This window comes from Limanda limanda, chromosome 9 (genome assembly GCF_963576545.1).
Source record: "Limanda limanda chromosome 9, fLimLim1.1, whole genome shotgun sequence".
In the NCBI taxonomy this organism is placed as follows: domain Eukaryota; kingdom Metazoa; phylum Chordata; class Actinopteri; order Pleuronectiformes; family Pleuronectidae; genus Limanda; species Limanda limanda.
The window spans coordinates 23,169,846-23,191,074 of record NC_083644.1 but is presented as its reverse complement, the minus strand read 5'-3'; the positions used below and the strand labels follow the sequence as shown (position 1 = coordinate 23,191,074).

The 21,229-nt window shown below is 43.2% G+C and overlaps 2 protein-coding genes across 4 annotated transcripts in view; both read left to right on the top strand.

Moving 5' to 3' along the window:
• Positions 1-16,122, top strand: part of shroom2a (shroom family member 2a) — a 32,755-nt gene extending 16,633 nt beyond the window's left edge. For all 3 annotated transcript variants that reach the window (XM_061077510.1, XM_061077512.1, XM_061077511.1), the window contains 8 exons: positions 3,408-3,530; positions 3,996-6,447; positions 6,846-6,925; positions 11,921-12,526; positions 13,195-13,770; positions 13,979-14,150; positions 14,283-14,555; positions 14,656-16,122. In XM_061077510.1, the coding sequence (XP_060933493.1) occupies positions 3,408-3,530; positions 3,996-6,447; positions 6,846-6,925; positions 11,921-12,526; positions 13,195-13,770; positions 13,979-14,150; positions 14,283-14,555; positions 14,656-14,928 (4,555 nt within the window). In that variant the 3' untranslated portion in view covers positions 14,929-16,122. The remainder of the gene's footprint in view (positions 1-3,407; positions 3,531-3,995; positions 6,448-6,845; positions 6,926-11,920; positions 12,527-13,194; positions 13,771-13,978; positions 14,151-14,282; positions 14,556-14,655) is intronic.
• Positions 16,123-18,012: 1,890 nt separating this feature from the next.
• cldn34a (claudin 34a) lies at positions 18,013-18,756 on the top strand. The gene has a single exon (XM_061077427.1). It carries the CDS (start codon positions 18,013-18,015, stop codon positions 18,754-18,756), a length of 744 nt encoding a protein of 247 aa, XP_060933410.1.
• Positions 18,757-21,229: the final 2,473 nt, after the last annotated feature.

The window sequence follows — 21,229 nt, the reverse complement described above, 5'->3', positions numbered from 1 at the left end:
TTAAAAACAAACAGAAAAGATAAGTACAACAAAATGTGCTTGAGTCATTTGTTTTGAAAACTAAGTTGTATTTTCCATGTGTTACTGGCATCACCGTTGACCAGTTACAATGCTCATTACCCTAAGCTTTCAGGAAACTGGGTGCCCTCACACCCTAGAGATCAACGTGTTGTCATAGTAATGGCAGAAATGCACGTCTGCCTCTCAACAGGGGAGATAGGGAAAGAGGGGTCCGGCATTTCATCCCTTCATTAGCATATTAGCCCCTTAGAGCCAATGAGACGAGGCAAGGTACGGGAATACTCCAAGGAGACTGGCTGTGACAATAGCCCTCCTCCTTCTCTGAACGCTCTTCCACCCCCTCTCAGGGGTGAAACCCCCATAATCCTGAAGGAAATCTCCCCTCTGTTCAAACTAGTTGAGCTAGGAGAACTTAGCCTTAGTAATGACCACTCTATGTTGGATATAGTGTATTTGAGTAGTCAGTTAGTGTGTGTTTGGAGGTAGTGGATCAGTGTTCGAGTTGTACAATGATGCTCTGAAGTCCTCCACTCTTTATTTTAGTCTGTCTTTGAAGTGTCTGAGGAATGTGGTTCCTGACCAGCGCACGGATACAACTGCTCTCCCTCCCAAACTGAGCTCCAGTCCAGTATTCTTTTTTTGCTCTTTTACACATCACGATTCACGATTGTGACCATTTTTTATTCCTTTTATCCAGATGTTGGGTGAGTCCAATTAACTTTATATTAAGTTTGACTGACCTGTTGAGCCCTGAACTTTTTGTCATCTCTCTTTGAGAGCAGTCTCACCTGCATCTGTCCGCCTTGTTATGTTTAGGTGACTGAGCTAGGAACATTTAACATATTGTGCCTTTCATTGTTTCACTATATGACCCAAATACTCTGTTATTGTTTTGAATGTGTTCTGTCTAATCATTCAGTATGAGGTCATCCGCCAACTAGGTTAAGCCACGATCAGCAAGATTTGGCTTTTTTATTTAAAAAAACAAATGTAAGTTAATCATTTAGGGAAGAGGCTTATAGGTAAAATCATTAGTGAATATTCTCCTCTGTGTTTCAGCTTCAATTTATTGTTAATTAACAGGATGTTTGCGTGCTGAATGAGTCCTCTGCGTGATCTGTTTATTTATGAATTTGGACCGGTTGGTACCGGACACATTCGAAGTGACGTGGAACTGATCATCCAGTGATCAGTTTAGAGAACAGTCTCTCCCCTGCCCCCATCCCACCCAACTGATTCACTTTCCAAGCATATCTGTGCTGGCCCAGCTGTAGCCCTGACGATAGGCCTAATAAAACCAGCCTCATTTGCATACCAATAGCAGGCGCCATGTGTGGTTAGCTCCAAGTGCCCCAGAAACACAGGCTGTGAGGGGACAAGGAAGACTGAGCTCCATGTTGGCTTTTCTTTGTCCTCTAAATAGGCCTTAACTCTAATCCACAATTAATTTTGTAGAATTGTCCCATTTTATTGAGCTTAAGTAGATATCTGTCGCAGTCTGAAATTCCCAAATCTAAAATGAGTGTAGTGGACAAATATAAATATATAACTTATTCAATTCATGTGAGTCAACGGTTTGTTTTCAGGCCTTCATTTGAAGGAAGCTGTTTTTGGAACCTCTTGTCATCAGATCACTGAAGGGCTTTAGACAAGGTGACTGAGGGTGCAGGACCTCTTGACCTCATGGCTTTGTCGTGCAAGTCTTGAGTCCAACAAGATCGAAAGCAACCAAAGCTTTGTCTGAAATTCTTGACCAGTGTTTCGCAGTCCCTTCTCAGTAAGAGTAGTTCGCGAGTCTAAGTTACATCTGCAATAAATAGAAAAATAACTAAAATAAATACTATGGGGCTTAAAAATTCAATCCCCAAATTTGTGGGTTGATGAGTACACATTAGTGTAATTCAATAATCCAGTACCCCACCCACACATACACACACATTTTTACTATTACTACAGGTGTTAGTACAGTAAGTCCCTTGTGGCTGTGAAACCATGTCAGTTTTGAGCTCACGAGAGAGAGAGACTGTCTACGAGGTAGACGACAGCTTGGACAGAGGGGTGAGGTGGCTGATCTGACTGTGTAAGAGATTCTCTATTCTCCTAAATCCCCCACCCCATGCTGGGATTTGTGTTCCCCCCTGGGACCATATGGCAAAGTCTGAGCACAGACCTCAGCTCACCTCAGCTCTGTTGCATTTTGTCAATGAGCCTAATGACAGAAGAAGAACACAGTGTGACTCATTCTAGTCTTGTCTTTGTATAAGGTCCAAGTACGTGTTTTTTTCATATTCAACTTTTATGAAAATTAGTTAAGTGACAACAACAGTGATATAACTGTAACCAGGAGAGGGAGCTATAACATCATGTATCAGCCAACATGCACATTGTTGTAGACTGCATATTATAATCTGGTGAATTAAGAGCATTTTATGATAATGCTTTGTTTTTAGAACATTTGTTCTTTGAACTTTTGCTACACTGACCTCCACAACTCACTAACTTCTGTGCAGTAAACTTAAGAGCTAAAAGTCTAAATGTCTGGTGGTCTTTCTCTTGTTTTGTTTGTGAGTCCAGTCAATTGTCGGTGAGCTCTTAGTATGTGTGTGTGTTCCTCCTCCCTGCTGCCTAGGAATATGAAAATGGTGGATATTGTAGCTCAGAAAATGCCCTCAGAGAATGACGTGCATGTGGCAAGAAGCTTTCTCACGAAGATTTTGCGAAGTTCCATGAGGTACAGTTCTGTGGCTTCATCGTAATCAGTAGTACCTGTTCCCCCTTTCAACTCTCCTCCGTTCCTGTCTGCTCCGTATCCACAATCACATCAATCAATCATCATTGGTCTAGTAATAATATCATCTTCATTCCTCTCACTGCACCTCTCCCTCTCCTGTGGTTTATTACCTGCACTCATTGGCATGCCTCTTTGTTCATGTCATTAGATGAATAATGTTCGTCCCATTTGTAAAGCATGTCAAACACCATCTTACATCTGATGTTGGTTTATGTCATTTATTTTTGTATGCTCATATGTTCTGTTTACCTTCTCTTGACATGCAATTCAGAAAGAACCGCTTTAAAGGGTATGTGTCACATGCATAACTCCTGTAAAAAGTTTGTGTTCAAGCCGAGACGTAGATTTAAACCATCCACACAAGATCCATTGGTGAATGTAAACACTACAAAATGTGTCTATATACATTGGATGCAGTAAAGTAGACAAAAATAATTCCTTGTGGAGCAGCAGCAAAGTTGCAGGAACGACTCTATCTGTAGCTTTTGGTCACCCGGATTCTTCTATGGAAGCAAACGTACTGTTTTACATAAGGGGTTGGTCTCTAATCCAGTTGGTGTTTTTTTTTTTCTTTCTTTCTTTGCGCTCTCTACAGGCGGAATGAACCCATAAGCAGGCCTCACTCCTGGCACTCCACCAAGTTTAACGAAAACCAATCAGAGACTGCCAAAACACAGTCCCCGCCCACGCCAGTCTGGCAAACCAGATATGATGCAAGGTAACCAGGATCTTAAAGTTTGCCTTTGAGTCTGTGTTCCATCAGACTTTATTATTTTTACTTATTATCAAAATAACCATTAAAAGATGTTGTGTCCAGTGGGCTGTAAAGTATGATGTGGAAATGCCAAGTCAATTGTCTATTGTATTGGTTAAAATGATTGAAGGTTAAATTAATGGATAGTTAGGATGTAAACATATAATTATGCATGTACAGTATAAAGAAAACTAAAAGATGGGTTTTAATTTAATTCCTGCTTTGTTAAGTATTTTCTGTATTCTCCAGTTGATTAGATGTGTTAATAATTAATTACATACAATTGTATCTGCCATGAAACTATAACTTAGGCCATAATTTATACCCTGATAACCAACAGCTATCGTAGGGTAGATGTCTTATTTTCCTGAAGAAAACCTAGCAGTTTGTTTTGTATTTTCACATTTTTTAATTTTCTTCAACTTCTAGCTCATCCTCCACTGATCTTTCCTCTGCCTGGGAGCAGACTAACCTGCGCCGAGTGTCCGACCAGTTCAGCTCTCTTGGGAGTATGGACAGTCTAGAGCATGTGTCACACCCGTACTCTGCCGGTCAGCTGTCACCTGCCAAGTCCAATAACAGTATGGAGCACCTGGGAGGGGGGAAAAGAGACTCGGCCTACAGCTCCTTCTCCACCAGCTCTGGCACACCAGACTACACCCTCTCAAAGAGCAACGCTGCCTCAACAGAGAACATGCACTACAAAGTGAGCCAGTGGGATGCAGGAGGAAAGCACAACAATCACAGCAATAGTAGAAACAGCCACAGCCTGACTGAAGTTGGCAAACCCGATGATAGGCTCACGTACTTTCAGATGCCAGGTGTTAACGCAGGTTTCGAGGGTCCACAGATTGAGGACCCGGCTGGCTCCCGCAGTTCCACTTCAAGCAGAATCAGCTATGGACCAGTCTGGCACGTCCCAGAGAAAAAGAAGGGTGCGTCTCCATCCCCTCCCCCACCACCTCCCCCTGCACGCAGCGACAGCTTTGCTGCGACTAAGGTACATGAGAGGGGGCTTGTCGTAGCGCACCCTGAAGGACCTGATTCACACGGCTCCTGTAAGACGTCTTCTGAAAATCGCCGCAGTCACATTCTTTCCCTGAAAAATGACAACGATGGTTTTTTCCCTTCATCTGACAAATCAAACCATAACCAGTTCAGCTCAAACAAGCAGTACTCCCTGTCCAGCAGTGATGTTCGGCAAGGCCAGCCTCACCATCAGAGACACCATAGTGACAAAAGCACTTTTTACCCTCAGCCCTGGGCTACGTCCGCACCAAAGCCACAGAACGTAGGTGGCTACCATTGTAGCATGCAAGAACTGCCTACTAACACGTCTGCACAACAGTTTGGTCAGAACCAGAGAAGGAACTTAGGTGCCTCACTGTCTACTTCAGCCAATGAGCAGATCACTGACAGCAGTGCACTTAGTCGATACTACTGTGTCACAACATGCCAGCCCACGCAGCCTAACGCCCAGCTGATGTTAGGAAAACCAGACGACAGGAGGAGTGTTACCGGAGCCGACCTGGCACACAGTGCAACTGAGCGTAAATCTCTTAGCCCACAGACAGTCAGCAAGGTAAAGTATCACCTGCCCCAACAACACTCTTCGCACAATAAAGATAATAACGGATATAGCAAGCACCAAGTTACCACTGTACTAGAGACTTCTGTAGCTAATCCCAGCTCTGATGAGAGGGGAAGCCAGAGAGGACACAACACACTAAGTGCTGAACCTCAGTTCATAAGTTACCCTCCTACCAGACAATCTGATCAGCGAAGGTCTCTCCAATTGCAACACAGAGAAATACCTCAAGACATCAGATATCACGGTCAATTGAACAATAAAATCAGCCCCCATGCCACCCCCATGCTGCACTCTCTTTCCATGGATGCAGCAAACCAAAATGAGAAAATAAGAGACACGATCTCGGAGGAGTCTCCTGAAGGCAAGCAGGTAAAGCGCAACGAACGTTTTGCCACGACATTAAGGAATGAAATCCAAATGAGGAGAGCCAAGCTGCAGAAAAGCAAGAGTGCAGCCATTCTTCCCAGTGCTGAGGGGGAGACTGAAGAAGAGCAGGACACCTGGAAGTCCACTGAAAGCACCACTCCAACGTCTGCAGATGGTTCCTTCACCAACACCTACAAGGATCATCTGAAGGAAGCCCAGGCGAGGGTGCTCAAGGCTACATCGTTCAGGAGGAAAGACCTGGAGCCTGTCTTAGCCGAGAACCCTGTAGCAGAGGCCTTACCAAACTACCCCTCCTCAGCACTGTCCCGTAAAGATGTCCCTCCTCTGCCAACTGTCACTGAATCAGTAATATCTCTATCGGGGCCTGCTGCTGGTCAGGTAAGTCGTATTGGAGGCCGGAAGCGTTTTACTGCAGAAAAGAAGGTACGGTCTTTCTCTGAACCCGACAAAATCCATGAAGTTGGGGTGAAGGAGGACGTCCCTTGCAATGAGAATACAAGCTCCTCCCTAGACCGACAGAAGCTCTTTAAAGAAAGTGGGAGACCCGGGCTCCCCAATCACATTTCCCTTCAAAGCCAGACGCTCAACCAAGGCCAAGATATCCCCTCCATCATTTCAGCAGGAGACACAGTGAAAGGGATCAGCAGCAGAGAGTATGTTGAGGAGGCCCAGAGAGTTCCTTACTCTGCACACAAACCGTCTGTCCTCGACCAGCAACGACTGGGCACCTTTGCAGAGTATGAGGCGAGGTGGAATACACAGAAGAAACCAGCAGAAACCAGAGCGCCTGGACGGTACCACTCAGCTGATAACATCCTGGATCCAGGGCCAGAGGAGAGAACTCCAACCACCTGTTTGCACGAGAGATCCAGATCCTCTCCTTCAGCTGACATGTATGGACAGGTGAGGCACAAAGTCAGATTCATTTTCTAATCTCCAAATGACTTCAGCAAGCATTTTATTTGAATAATATAATTTTTTTTAATGTTTTAAATGAGGCGTCTCTTGGTTTTACCCTTGTTTTAATCACTTAAAAGTTGCAACTGTACCAAGCCCCAGAGATTTACTTTACTTCTCGTTAAAACAAATATACTCACTGAAGTGAAAGGCACACAGGAAAAAGCCAAGTCAAATATTAATCCATGTTTGTACATAATGACACACCCTCAGCTTGAGTCTATTCACTAAAAACAAGAGGGATGAGAGCTGGAAGCCTCACTTCTGAGTGGCGGAGAGTTATTTCTTTTTTTACATAACTGATTGTGTGCTTTGTTATATTCAAATTTTTACTTTATTTACAGAAGATTCCAGTACCTGGAAGAAAGTCTGAGTGTTCCCAGACGGAGAGTAAACCTGCTGAACTGCTCTGCACGGCTACAGCGTGAGTAAATCTTCTTCGATCAAACTTGCTGGTGCCATAGCTTCAATGGCAATGGGACTTTCCATTTACTTCTCAAATATAGAATAAAATATACTCTAGTTTACTAGTTTGACTCATGGGATTGCTATACAATATGTACAGCGTACTATTGGACCATATTATTTAGTTTCATCTTGCACCACGGTCTCTGAGGGTTGTAGAACAAAAGCAAAACCTCATATCCAGATAACATATGTGTATCCTGTGCCAGTTTCACAGACAAGTAAATGGGGTCAATGTCTTTGCAAACGTATGTTGTAAAACCAGCTGTTATCTCCTTCCTTCTTCATTATTCTTGCCGCAGGCCAAAGCCTTGAGTCTGGGGCTTGTATTTAGCACTCAACCGTACTTTTTCAGCTCTAGTGCAAAGCCTCTCTGTACTATTTGACATTATTGTGCTGTCTGCTGCATATTTGGCAAATGCAGTTTCTGTTCTGTCAGACTTTTCATCTTTAAACGATGTCTAGGCAACAGAGGTAGCCTGTCTTTTAGGTACAAAATCCTAATTTGGTCTCTCTACTGTTAGTGTCACATTCACTCTCCTCCGGAAAAACCCTTTCTAAAGGGCAAAAAAAACATGCCTTGCGAGTGTGATTGGAGCAAAACAAATTAACGATAGATTAGATTATGAAGTGACAGATGGTTTTCTATCATCACATGACATATCGCCATATCACAACATATTTAGTGTGATATTTCATTATTTCTCTCATGAGCTTTATCAGTGACAGAGGGCAGGGAGATTGTAGAGGAACAGTGAAGTCTTTATAATCTGTGGAGGCATACCAGTGGCACTTCCTTGGCGCAGCTGTGACAACATAAGCCGTCTCTCTTGCTGCACTGTGTGTCGTTCGGCGGAGGCTCGTTGCTGTAGGCGAGGTCGGTCTGTGACAGTGAGGAAGTGTTTCTTCGGCCTATAGGAATGTAAAGGGGACGGGTTCAGGGGGGGGGGGGGCTGTTCGAAGGCTAAAATGATCATCTATAAGATCAGGAACTTGGCATAATTGGATTTGTAACCATGCAGGCGATGTCGTCTATTTGTTTGGGCCAGACTAAAACATCTCATCTCATCTAGCTCTGTCACCATGTTGGCATGTAGATATTAGCATTAGTTATTACAGTTTCACAGAGCTGCTAGCATGGCACTAGACTCCCGAGTAGCCCTTGAGCTTAAAGGTCCAGTTTGTATGATTTAGCTGAAAGGGATCTATTGGCAGAAGTTGAATATAAAATAATCCTATTGATGTTTCACAAAAATGTATGTGTATAATCACCTAAATTGTTCGAATTGTTGTATTCTTTACTGTAGAATGACCCCTTTATATTTACATCTTCTACATGGAAGCTGCCATGGTTTTTACAGTTGCACAGACTGGACATAGTAAACACCTTTTGAGTTTTTATGCAGACTGAATGCTACCATAGGTTCCCCTTCATGCTTGGAAGAGGAGGGTGAGTTGAGTTGAGTTGCTGCAACATACAACTTCACCACTAGATGTCACTAAATCCTGCAAACTGAACCTTTAAGGGGAAAATTTCTTTCAGAGAAGTCTGTTTGAAACTCTCAAACAATCAGATATAAGCTGCAGAGAATTCTGTTTCACTGTGATTGTATCTAGTGTAGGAAAGTATGGAAATATTAACTCCAACTCTGACTAGAACTGTAGGTTTCAATGGAAGGCTTCAATAACCAACATCAATACGATGAACATGTCTTGTATTGTGTGCGTATAGCCGTTTTCAGACATGTTGCTACGGAGTTTTCCCAGTTTTTACCTTTCACACATGTACAACCTAGCAGGAGGTTCTCTGCACAGCCGCGTTCACAACAGCAACAAATCCTCCACATTATTCAGTTGAGAGGTGGAGCATCCGGGTGCAGCACACAGAGGCAAGCAGTGATGTTTTAAATCCGCTGATCACGTGTTCATGTTTACAACAACCTGACACTGTGTCTTCTACCTGTGTGTCACCGCCTTTTCACCGGGAGATATTTGTTTTCGTTCGCGGTCATCCCCTTCTGTGTTCACACATCGACTTCTCCTGGATTTCTACAGACATTATAGCAAGAGGTCAGGCAGATAAAGTCTGTAGAAACTGTGGAGCGCCTCATTCTTACATTTGCATTCACACATGCACCTCCTTCAGAAAAATACGGAGGAACTGCAGATTTCAGTGCATGTCTGAAAGCAGCTTACAGTAAACAAAGTGGATTGGTCTCAGTGGGTTAAACCTGTTTCCTATGTTTGTTTTAATGGGCAGGGTACAAGACACCGATGATTTCATTTGATCCTTAGATGTTCCCATGTAAATAGCTGACTTTTGATCTTCACATTACTGAACACATCTGACAAGTTCCTCCCTTTATTTTGAAATGTAGTGCACTAGTTATTGAATATGTATATATATATATTGTTTGAGTCTTTAGAGTTTCAAATTGGAGTTGAAAGAAGTGGATCGTTACCTGACAGAGAGTATTACTGTCTGATTAATCAGGTAAAAGTCTTTTTCACAAATTAGAAAGATACTGCTACATATTTATTAGGGAAATCAACTGCATCAAAACTAGTACCCCCACTTTATTCTTCAACAAATGGCCACGCAGCATTACACCATGTGACCTAGAGCAGCAGAAACTGACAGCTAGGAAAATAAATCCAATGAGAGACAGAGTGAGAGAGAGGTTGTGTAAGGACAGATGAAAATGACTAAGGGAATCCAGAAGAAATTAGATGTATTTGTTTATTTTGTTTAGCATAGCTTCCTCTCTCATCATCTTACACACAGAAAAACTGATGACAAGAGAATGAGGTGTTTAAAATTTTAAACATGGACCATAAAAAACAAACTGAAAACTTTGAAGAGTTCCTTTTTCAGTTGTCCAGTTGATTTGCCCTTCCAATAGCAGCCACCTTCATATTTTGTGTTTCCTTCTGTATCAAGTTAATGAGTGCAGTGAAATTACATATTTTTTTGGAGAATATAACCTAAAGACATAACCGTGATCCACTCCAAGCAAAGCAAAATAAAAGTTAACCTCAACTGTTCAACAGCTGCTTTTTGGTTTAACATAACAGTCCGATTGATTCTTAAACTATGTATAGTTACTCAGCTGGAAATGACTTCATGCTTTGTAACCAGTTATTCAGGAGCCTTTGTGCATTATCTAAACTCCCACTGGTGAGACTCTTTGAAAGGTGTAGAGTGTCCCGTGTTGAGCAACCTCTTTGTAGGAGCCACACCATATGATGCTCACGTTTGCATGACAACAACAGTGCACAGGACGTTATTGTCATTCAGAAGTGTGAGAGATGAGCTCAGTGAAGGGCACTCCACCCATGTAGTGTCATTGATACCGGCATAAAGAGAGACCAACAGGTGGCCTCTGTCATAGAGAGAGATACCAGACAGACAGCACACTCGCTTTTACTTATGTTCTGAGGCATGTTAGCAGTAAAACTTCAATTTGGGTGAGTCGGTACGATATGTTTTATCTATATATATATTTTATGTTTATTTAACATCCACAGTTTCCAATTTTTATCTTGTTCCTTATTCCAAAAAGAAAATATTGTAGTGAAGTAATGTGTATGATCTGTGCAACCATTCTCCTAATCCTCACCTCGGTTTTTGGATCTTCTGATTTCTTATTTATACAGGGGGGTGGGGACAGCTGGTTGGGGTAGAGAAGATTGTGAAGGTTCACATCATGGTTTCAGTCTCAGTTCTGATGTACACACTGAAGCTTCTTTTAGATATGCACTGAACTCTCCGGAGGGGCTACGTACTTTTTGTGGAGTTTCTCCTGCCAGCCCCCTGTGAAACATGTCCGAATGATCAGATGGGAGAAAATAGCAGGAGATCCTCTGCGGTAGGATTCTAAATATCTCAGGATGACATGTCGATATGTTGTATGTGTAAAAGGCAAACTCAAGACAAAGTCCGGACCCAATTCCTTTGGAATTCATGTCTGAAAGCAGCGTGAGAGAACCAGACAGGACATGCTTAACAGAAGCTTCATTATGTAGACCCAGATAACTCAGTTACTCTTCCTGTGACCGTGTTTACCTTCGTCAATCATTGGATGAACACTGACATCATAGTTGTAACATGACCACTGGATATTGCCGGCATCATGTTTCATGTTTGTGCGAGGTATCGTTGTCACGCTCTATCCAGAGCTGCGACTGAAGGAGGGGGGAGGGGGGGGGGGTCCACCGTACCAACAGTTGTACACTGGGTAACTTGTCACAGTTTGTAAGAATTCAGATTGGGAGGTTTGTGTTATGGCCTCTGTCCACAAGTCACTGTTCTGTGTCTTGTGACTGCAGATCCATGTACAGCGTTGACTTTCATCGAAGCTGCGTGCTTTATGTGTTAATGATCTCTGAGAACTCCTAATTGAATCTGTATGAGCAACCATTGGCGTGTCCCCGGTGTGCTAGAAACTACAGCATTAGGAGTTTGTATACTTCTACCGTTTAGTTAATCACAGCGTTCCACTGTGTATTATGGTTAAATTAGGCTCTCAAATATTATTATTCAATCTCATATGCGCCATTAGTTCACTATCAGTCCTCTAATGGTCGCTTTGATTTCCGTACATTGATCTTTTTCTTCCTCTGGACTAAAACCTCCAAAGAGTTAAAAGTGTTAATGTGAATCAGACAGGAAAAAGTGATCGGCTCCCACTTCTTTGCACTGGAGCATTATTTATTCCTCTTTGCATACTTTGCGGGAACTGAAATATTCCTCCTCGAGCTGCCAGCTGAACAGTTACCAGGGAGGAGGCTCGCAGAAGAGAGGGAGCCGTGTGTCTTCTCATGCTGGCATAATCATAGTGGCTGCTGGAGCGAGCGAGAAGTCCTCTGCCGCAGTGTATTATTTGATAGAGCTGCAGATGATAGTCCGTGCTGCCTGGCTGTGTAATTAAAAGCTTTCTATTGTGCTCCTCAGCTTCTCTGACAGAGGGCCCAGTGACTGTAAAGTCAGAGAAAAGGCGGAGGAGTTTGAACATTACCCAGCGCCACCCCCTCCGCCCATGACAGGAGCCAACCCTGACTGCAGACACAGAGCTGCTTCTGCCACTGAGAACCACAGAGCCACACCTCTGTCCCACGGTGTCACTGAGTGTGCTGTCCCTCAGCCCGGGGACCCCAGCCACGACCAGCCGCCGTCTGGAGCCAGGAGGAAAACCCCAGTGCTGGAGAAGCCTCCCCCTCAGAGATGCCCAGAGGTCAACACCCACGAGTCCTCCATCAGCTCCCAAAGTGAAGTCTACACCCGCTGCTCTCCTACCACTGATAGTAACTCCTCCTTTGTCCCCACCCACCTTGCAAAGAGAGATCCTGAGCCGGGCAGAGGACTTGTGGACAAAGGACAAGGGGCAGTACATCATCTGTCAACGTCCAATCCTCAGCCGGCCTCCTCGCCCCCGGCTTCCTCCTACAGACCTTCAGGGCCGAGCAGTATGGACGGGCAGCGCTCACCCTCTCCACAGTTTTCTCCTCAGAGACTCAGCGACAGGCCTCCAGTCTCTTTGCAGCATGAAGACTCAAACAGGTAAACTTATTCTTTTATTTCATCTGACAGGATAGCTGTTCGTGCCATAATGTTGCTGCAACTTCAAACTTCCACCGTGTTGAGTCAGAACACAGGAACTGCAGCTCCTCAACTTATCGTGTCTTTATGCTGCATGTACAAAGGAGCTTATTGAGAGTCTCTGCCTGTGTAGAGTCAGCATGTGAGAGCCATCAAGCCACAGTAAATTAGAGGGATTCCCCGCATGTCTATAAAAGCCACTGCTGGTTTTAGTGTAATTCAGCTAAATGCCGAAAATGTAAAATGTTGTTTAAAGCCCCAAAACACAAAACCTTAGTTTCATCTCCTTGATTCAGAATGAATTGATATCATCTGCAGTGAGCTTCAGATTTTACAGCAGGACTATTAAAGCAAGCAGAAACCAAAGTAGTGGGAGGAGTCACATGTCTTAGATATTCCAGCACACTGGGCATGGAAAAAAATTTAATTTGCCATCATGCAGTGAAACTTTTAATCATCGTATGACTGGAACAACTGCAACTAGAGATTTCCTCCTCCTCCTCCTCCTCCTCCTCCTCCTCCTCCTCCTCCTCTTCCTCCTCCTCCTCCTCCTCCTCCTCCTCCTCCTCCTCCTCCTCCAGAGAGAGTTTAATTTTATAAGATGCGTCTGTCTGTCTCTGATATTTCAGGATGGAGCATGTGATAGAAAGCCAAAATCCTGCTGTGAAGAAAGTGCCCATCAGGATCGTGCACTCAGAGGGCGTGACAGAGTTGGAGAAAAGTCCATACTTGCAGCACAGCGACCCGCCTACTGTAGAAGCTGAGGTTCCTGGTGTTAACAGACTCAACAGTCTGACAGCTGCAGGGCAGGACTCCGTGTTCTGCGCCTTCACTCGGCAGACAGAGCCCGAGAGGCTACCAGCTGCTGAGACCGACACAAAGTCCCACAAAGACGCATACATGACCACGGTCAGAGATCCCATCAGCTCCAGCTGTCAGCAGCCAGGACCGCTCGCAGACGAGCCCCCCAGCGACGGGACAGCTGTGATCACGGGAGTGACAGAGGATCGGAAGAGAGAGGAGCTGGCCAGGGACATCATGGGGAAGGACAAGTCACTAGCTGATATACTGGATCAGAGCAAGATGAAGACCACCATGGACTTGATGGAGGGGATCTTTCCTCAGGGGGGGCAGCTGCTGGAGGAGGCTCACCAGCGCAGGAAGGTGCCGGTCAAACAGTCAGTCACCCGACCGTCCGAGGAAAGGTCAGTCTGATCTGATTGAGTCTTTAACCCGTTTCTCTACATCAATCATCACAACACTTTTGAATATTAACTAAAAGTCTAGAGAAAAAGTTGAAATAACTTGAAATAACTTGCTGATAAATCCAGCTGCTTATCCAAATAGACAATATCTGTATGGTAAATGACAGCTCTCATCGGTTTAAGTTAAAATTGTAAATTTTTATTTCAGAGAAAAGGAGGACAATATGGCAGCAGCTGTCGCCATGATGACCAGCTCTACATATTTCAGCACATCTGCTCCCAAAGCTGAACTCCTTATCAAGATGAAGGACATGCAGGAGCAGCAAGAGGAAGAGGAGGAGTCAGAGGACGAACTGGATATTGATCTGGCCAACAAGAAGGTACCACACGCGCACACACACAATTCACACACACACACTCACACAGCTCCTCAACAGTGTTTGAGGTCTCTGTTTTCATTGAATAGTATTGATCGTTCAGTGTTTTTTTTGTATGTTCTGTTTTTCATGTAGCAAGAGCTGATCGACAGCCTCAGCAGGAAGCTCCAGGTGTTGCGGGAGGCCAGGCAGAGTCTTCAGGAGGACATCCTGGACAACAACGCTTTGGGAGACGAGGTGGAAGCCCAAGTGCAACAGGTCTGCAAACCCAACGAGCTGGACAAGTTCAGGATGTTTGTCGGGGACCTGGACAAGGTGGTGAGTCTGCTGCTGTCCCTGTCGGGTCGTCTGGCCAGAGTGGAGAACGCCCTCAACAGTCTGGAGGAGGACACTACAGCTGAGGAGAAGGTTAGTGAATACAAACCTTAGAATTCGAACAGATGGTTTTTAGGTCTTTGGAGGAAATATGACACATCCGCACAAACCCTAATGTTCATTTCCTTTTCAGCGTACGTTGGTTGAGAAGAGGAAGCTGCTGATCCGTCAGCATGAGGATGCGAAGGAGCTGAAGGAGAATCTGGACCGGCGGGAAAGTGTTGTTTACGACATCCTGGCCAACTACCTGCAGGTGGACAGCATGACGGACTATGAGCACTTTGTCAAGATGAAGTCTGCGCTCATCATTGAGCAGCGCAAGCTTGAGGACAAAATCAAACTGGGCGATGAGCAGCTCAAGTGTCTGATGGACAGTCTGCCAATAGAACAGAGGCTGTCCTTCTGAGGGAGTTGGACGCAGTCTTGGAAATAGCCCAGGACTCTGGTTGTGTTTCTTCAAGATGCAGCTGTGTCTGGTGTCCAGTAGAGGGAGACAGAGACAACAAGCTGCAGAGACAAACGAGCTGTTTGCAACAAGTACTGTTGCATTTTCTGACTTTTTTTCAATTCACACCCCCTGAAGTGGACCGCCACAGACTGACAGCATCCAGAACTCCTGTGTGAAAGATGCTGCTTTTCTCAACCAACCACTGTATCTATTCTTTATTTGCTGTTTTTATTTTGTTTTTGGCTTTTTTAGTAATTTATTGTAGCCTTTTGAATCCGGGCAGGAGGAGACAGTATTTTATCTTCAACTGATCTGAGCAGCCGTGCTACCTGATGATGTGTGTCACATGCTGAACAAATAAAAGTATTTATCAGGTTTTATGTGGAAATAATCTCACACTCTGAAATTCACATAATCCATCAAATCTGGCCAAATATTTCAATAAACACAAAGAAGTTTGTTAACATTTATATCTAAACTTGTGGCCTTGTACTAAGATTTTTGTGCCCTTGCTTTTCTTCTGCAAAAAAGACAAAAAAAACAAGATGAAGACAGAAGGCTGATAGTGCAGCAGCCCTGTGAATGAACTGGTCATTTTAAAGAACACTTGTTCAACTTCACTGAGCAGAAGAAGCACTTCACATCCAGATTTGAACACAAGTCAAATCCACGGTGAAAGTGCCTGGGGAGTCATCCACGTCACTGCATGTCACTGAACGCTCTGTAATCCACTTCTGTCACAGTTGTTTGGTTTTATTCACCACCAGAAAACTTTACATTATGATATCGTCACACGTATGTTGACCAAGTGTTTTTGTATTTCGTCTTATTACTTCACTGTGTTTTTGTTATTCACGGTGCAGATGTTTCATGCGTAGTTACCACAGATGTTACTTGACCTATTAATAATTTCAACACTAAAAATGTTTCCGGTTGATCATTTTGCCACAAAACATGGGAGTAAATCATTCCAAAACCTTTTTCAGACCTTAAGAATGAAATGAGTGTGTTCAGATGTGAAACTCCTGCTGGAGGACGTTTGTTCTGCCCATTTGAGTGTGTCACAGTTTGCTTCATGCACTGCTGCAGCCCGACTCTTAACACTTTATCAGCTGTGCCCCTTTATGTCAAATAAAGAGTTTGCTGAGATCACTCACTCTTGTCTGATTGATTTCTTCTTAGCTCATATCCACTGTCATTCATTAACTCCACCACGCCCTCCTATCCGCTGATAATGTGGAGGTTAAATACAGTGACCGGATACGGAGGATCTTTAACGTTCAGGTGGTTCAGGGTGTCGAAGATGCCGACCATCACTCAGATTCCAGCTTCTCTGATAAATACAGCTTCTGTGGAAAGACGCAGTGTTTGATGAAAACCACTGAATCTGAATGTGAGACTCATTTTGGTGAGTAAATGGACAGCATGTAAGTGGAGGTTCCTTTATTACGGTCTATTACCTGCAGGGATTTAAATGGACAATCATTAACTACAGCACTGCTTGAACAGATTGGACCTGCTGTTACTGTAGAATAAGTCTCCACACTTCCACTGCAGCGCGTTGTCTAATCATTCTTAAAAGGAAGTTTTGAATTTTCACCCGAGGTTTTGTTATGCTTGATACTTCTCAAGGTACGTAATAGCTTTTTTCCTCACCCCACTGTATTTCTAGATGTTTACTTGTTCACTTCCTGGATAATGTAACTACATACGAGACCTGTTTAGAGCTGAGTTAAAGACCACACTTTAATGTGGGTTGTAATGCATGCTTGTACGAATATAGTGGTACTATAGAAACATTGTTATACATTACTATGGCAAGATTATCACACAGTGACCACACACGCAGCAGAAGTTGTATTAGTTATTATGACCATTGTGGTAATAGTACATTGCAACACTTAACACTGTCGCTTATCTGTGTAGTGTCTGAAGTCTGTGCACATACGACTTCAGACACTTGTTATAATAACTACAATGCTACGATGAATTCACCCTGTGTCTGGATAGACTCAGTCTGTAAGAATTGCAACACAGAGCTTATTCCTGAACCCTGTATGAAGAACAAAGTGGTTAATGTTAAGTTTCAAGAATTATTTGTTTATGAGAATTATGACCAAGATATGTCAGATATGCATATTAAATACTACACAGTTTCCAACAGCTCTACTTCACACAGTAAATATCAGATACAGATAACAGTGACATTTGAATGCCTCAGTTCATTAGATTATATCTACATTTCATTATATCACTTTTCTCCCCCTGCTTTAGTAAACACATCTTAAAGGATCAGTTTGTTGATTGTATTGAGCTGATGATGTTTTCTAAAGCCTCAGTAGATACAATTACAAAATTATGGATAATAAAATGACTTTAGAATGTAGCTGCAGGTATCTCTTACTCTTGTAGCAGCAGGATCCAGATCTGATACTACTCTATTATTATTATTATTATTATTATTATTATCATTATTACTCTCTCTCTTTCTTCTCTCCCCTCCACCTCTCTGCTCTATCTCCCATTTCTCTCCGTTCATGCCAACCAGTCGAGGCAGATGGCCGACCACCTTAACTCTGGTTCTCACAAACGCAATAGTTTTCCCACGTTGTGAGAACCAGGACTCTTCTGGTTAATGTACAACTGTTTCTCTATAATATTGTAAGGTTTCCACCTCGCTATGTGAAGTGCCTTGAAATAATATATGTTGTGATATACAATTAGAATTGAATTGAACTGTAAGGGGTTACCTGAGGATTGTATGTGTTTTGATTATTTGAGTGAACTAAACCTTTAAAGGTTCTTTCGGAGGTGTATCTGCTGTGATACCAGCCCCCACTGACATGTTGAAGGATGCGGCTTTCCTCCTGTCAGATTGCAAGCTTAAGTAGCTCAACTAGTAGTAAAACTAGTATATTAATATTGTGGGGATCATGTTTGTTCTCATCAGATGTGATGAAACCAGCGATGCTGCATGAAGTCCACGATGTGTGAGCCTGCCATCAGTCTCTCGGAGCATTAGCAGTCCCACTGGACACCATCATGTACTTGGTTCACACGGCTCACTTGCAGTTCCTGGGCCTGACCACAGGCTTTCTGGGGTGGATCCTCACCATGGTCACAGTCGGCCTCAACGAGTGGCGGCTGTGGCACGTGGACGATGTGTCCGTCATCACCTCGGGCGTGGCCTGGGTTGGTATCTGGAAGGTGTGTTTCTACACACACGTCCTTCCACAGATGGAGTTCTGTCGGAGCATCAGCATGTCAGACTCTTTTCTTCCAGTGGAGATCCCTGTGGCTCAGGTGCTGATGGTGCTGGCGGTGATCCTTGGCCTGGCAGGAAGCATCAGCGGCGGAGTGGCCATGAGGATGGTCTACTTCACCGTGGAGGATCGAAAGAACATCAGGCTGGTCTTCATACTGACAGGGACCCTGTATCTGTTCTCGGGGTCTTGCTCCTTGGTGCCGCTGGTCTGGAACATGAACTCTGTGCATATCAACAGCACCATAGACTTTCCTCCTGAGTATCACCTCCCTGTGGTTCCTGTCAGGCAGCAGATCGGCATAGCCATCGGTGTTGGCATCTTTTCTTCCATCCTGATGTTCATCAGCGGCCTGCTGTTCCTCTCCTACAAGTATGCCCGCCACACTCTGAGGTCACAGCCCCCCAGAAGCACCAGCAACCCGCTCCGTGGTCCCTGGACGGTAACAACCACGGCACAGAGGTCAAATGGAGTCAACCAGGGCAGTGACAATCCTGCATTCTTCAGTGAAGAGGTCTCATGATGAAAAAGAGCATGTAACTTCAGGAGCATTTTAATCGATTCAAAATTTTTGTTTTCATCTTCATCGTCCAAGGGAAAGAAAGAGACAGACAATGCCATAAAGTCCCATTTAAATCACAGTGCTGCTCGATCACTTCTTATTATTGTTGCTTTACTTTTTATTTTACACTCTATGACACAATCAGATTAAAGGACAATTTATAAGTATGTGTACAATCAGCCTTCAAACCCATTCACACAAAACATCTTAAGATATATTTACTGCATCAGATATCTCAGAGAGAACTATGTTTTATAATGAACCAGAAACATTTTCATACTTTTTGTATATAAATATGTAATTATTAGAATTTATTTTAAATATGTGTTTATTGTTTTTTAGCAATAATACAAATAGACACACAAAAAAAAACACAAATTAAATACAAAGCAGTTTTTCTTTAAGTATAAAGGTATCTATACGTAAACAAAATAAAGGGACATTACACAGCAAGGTGCTTAACACCGGACATAACATAACACACTAGTCCTCGCCCTGAAAACATTTCAGAACGGGGTCCAATATCTAATCATACACCCATCTTCCCATATTATCAATGTGTTTGACATCTCTCTCCACCATAAATCACATGTGGGTACAGACTCCATTTTCCACACTTGCAGGATACATTTTTTCTAATCAACATTCCAAAGAAAACAGCCTTTTTTTTTCAAACTTATTGGCAAGCGATAGGGAGCTTGTTCCTCCAAGAATGGCTGTGAGCGGATCAGGTTCCCAAAAGCCTCTGACAAACAGTGAAAAATGCTTTTCCAGTATATGTAAAATTTACTGCATGACCAGAAAAAATGTGTTCAATGACCGATCATAGACTTACCAACAGGTGAAACATCAGTAAAGAAGCTATGTAACTTTTCCCTGGAATAATAGTCTCTTTACTTTTAATTATGGGACCATAATCTGAAAAATATGGATTGAATTATACTACTCCCAATAAAGAATAACTGATAATTTGACATTCAAATGCTGGCATTGCCTCCATTTTAATGAACCTACTCATAATAGTAATAATAAACTTTATTTATACAGCATGTTACAAAACACAGTTACAAAATACTTCACAATAAGCAAGACAACAAATAAAATAAAATAAATATACCAAGGCCCAACAGGCCTCTCATGAAACCACATTAAAACTCATATTTGAATCTGCACCCAATTTCCCACACTCTTAAATATCAGATCAATTTTTCATCAACATCCATTGATTATTCCCTGAGAAATCAAAGCAAATGTTTAAAATTCCACAATGTTGAAGAAAGTGAAAAACATTCACATGTCCAACCCTTTCCCGAAATGTAATGGAAATAGGTTGAGTAGCTTTTAAGTAATCCTGCTGGTAAACAAACCCCCCTTGACAGAGGTAATTAAGAATGCAGATAAAATCAAGAAGGGCTTTCTGGTAGAAGTACGTTTATTGAAAGAGTTTACAAAGGAATAGATAAACATGGAGCTCTGTAGCTGTGAAGAAGTCTTGTAACTGATTGGCTTCTTGGATGCAGCAGGAACAAACTGTGACATAACCAGGTCATTTCAATTAATCTACACAGTCTCACAGATATGGTGCAACATTAGCAGTCGGGTTTCAGTACACCTGATGGTGGAAGATATTTATCTTAATTAAGCTCTTTAGCTTCTAAATGCTTCAGTGAGACAAGGTTATTGGAGAGTTTGAGGTTTTCTTTGCTGAAAGAAGTTACTCGCTTCAGGCAAATACGACTATGAGAGTGTGAGAATGAACCTGAAAAATGAAGCTGTGGCCTCGAAAAATAATACAATGAGCTGAAAGAGGCTAAACTGTTGTGTGGAGGTGAAGAGAACTAAAGTCTGTTTGTCATGGGTTTGTCACAAGTGGCACCTTTCACAAACGTGTTGTGATTATAGCAGATTTAATATAGTAGTGTAATATAAAATATTGTGTGTGACATGATATGAGTTCCTGCTGCCATGTTCTTAGTGAAATCTATTTTAAGTCAGTGTAACAAATGAACGGCTAAACTGGACGGATGTTGCCAAAGTCCAGGGACAGATTCATATCTGCAGGTGTCATAATAAACTTTATCTCTTCAGCATTATCTGAATGTTCTGGGGAGTGAAAAACGTGCAGGTTCCCGTAATGACTGATCAGCTTTATTACCGCACGGGCCGGGGGAGGTTACATGACCTGCTGAGGTGTGGGCTTCTGACTGTGACCATGTGACCATGGGAGGAGGGATCGCAGCAGGTCAGCTTGACTGGGGGGCCTGCTCATGTGACCCGGGTAGGAGGCTGACGCGAGCAGGCATGTGAGTACGGAGAGGGGGCCGCCTCACAGTCGTGATTGTTGCCAGGCAAAGCACACACGCACACACACACACACACACACACACACACACACACACACACACACACACACACACACACACACACACACACA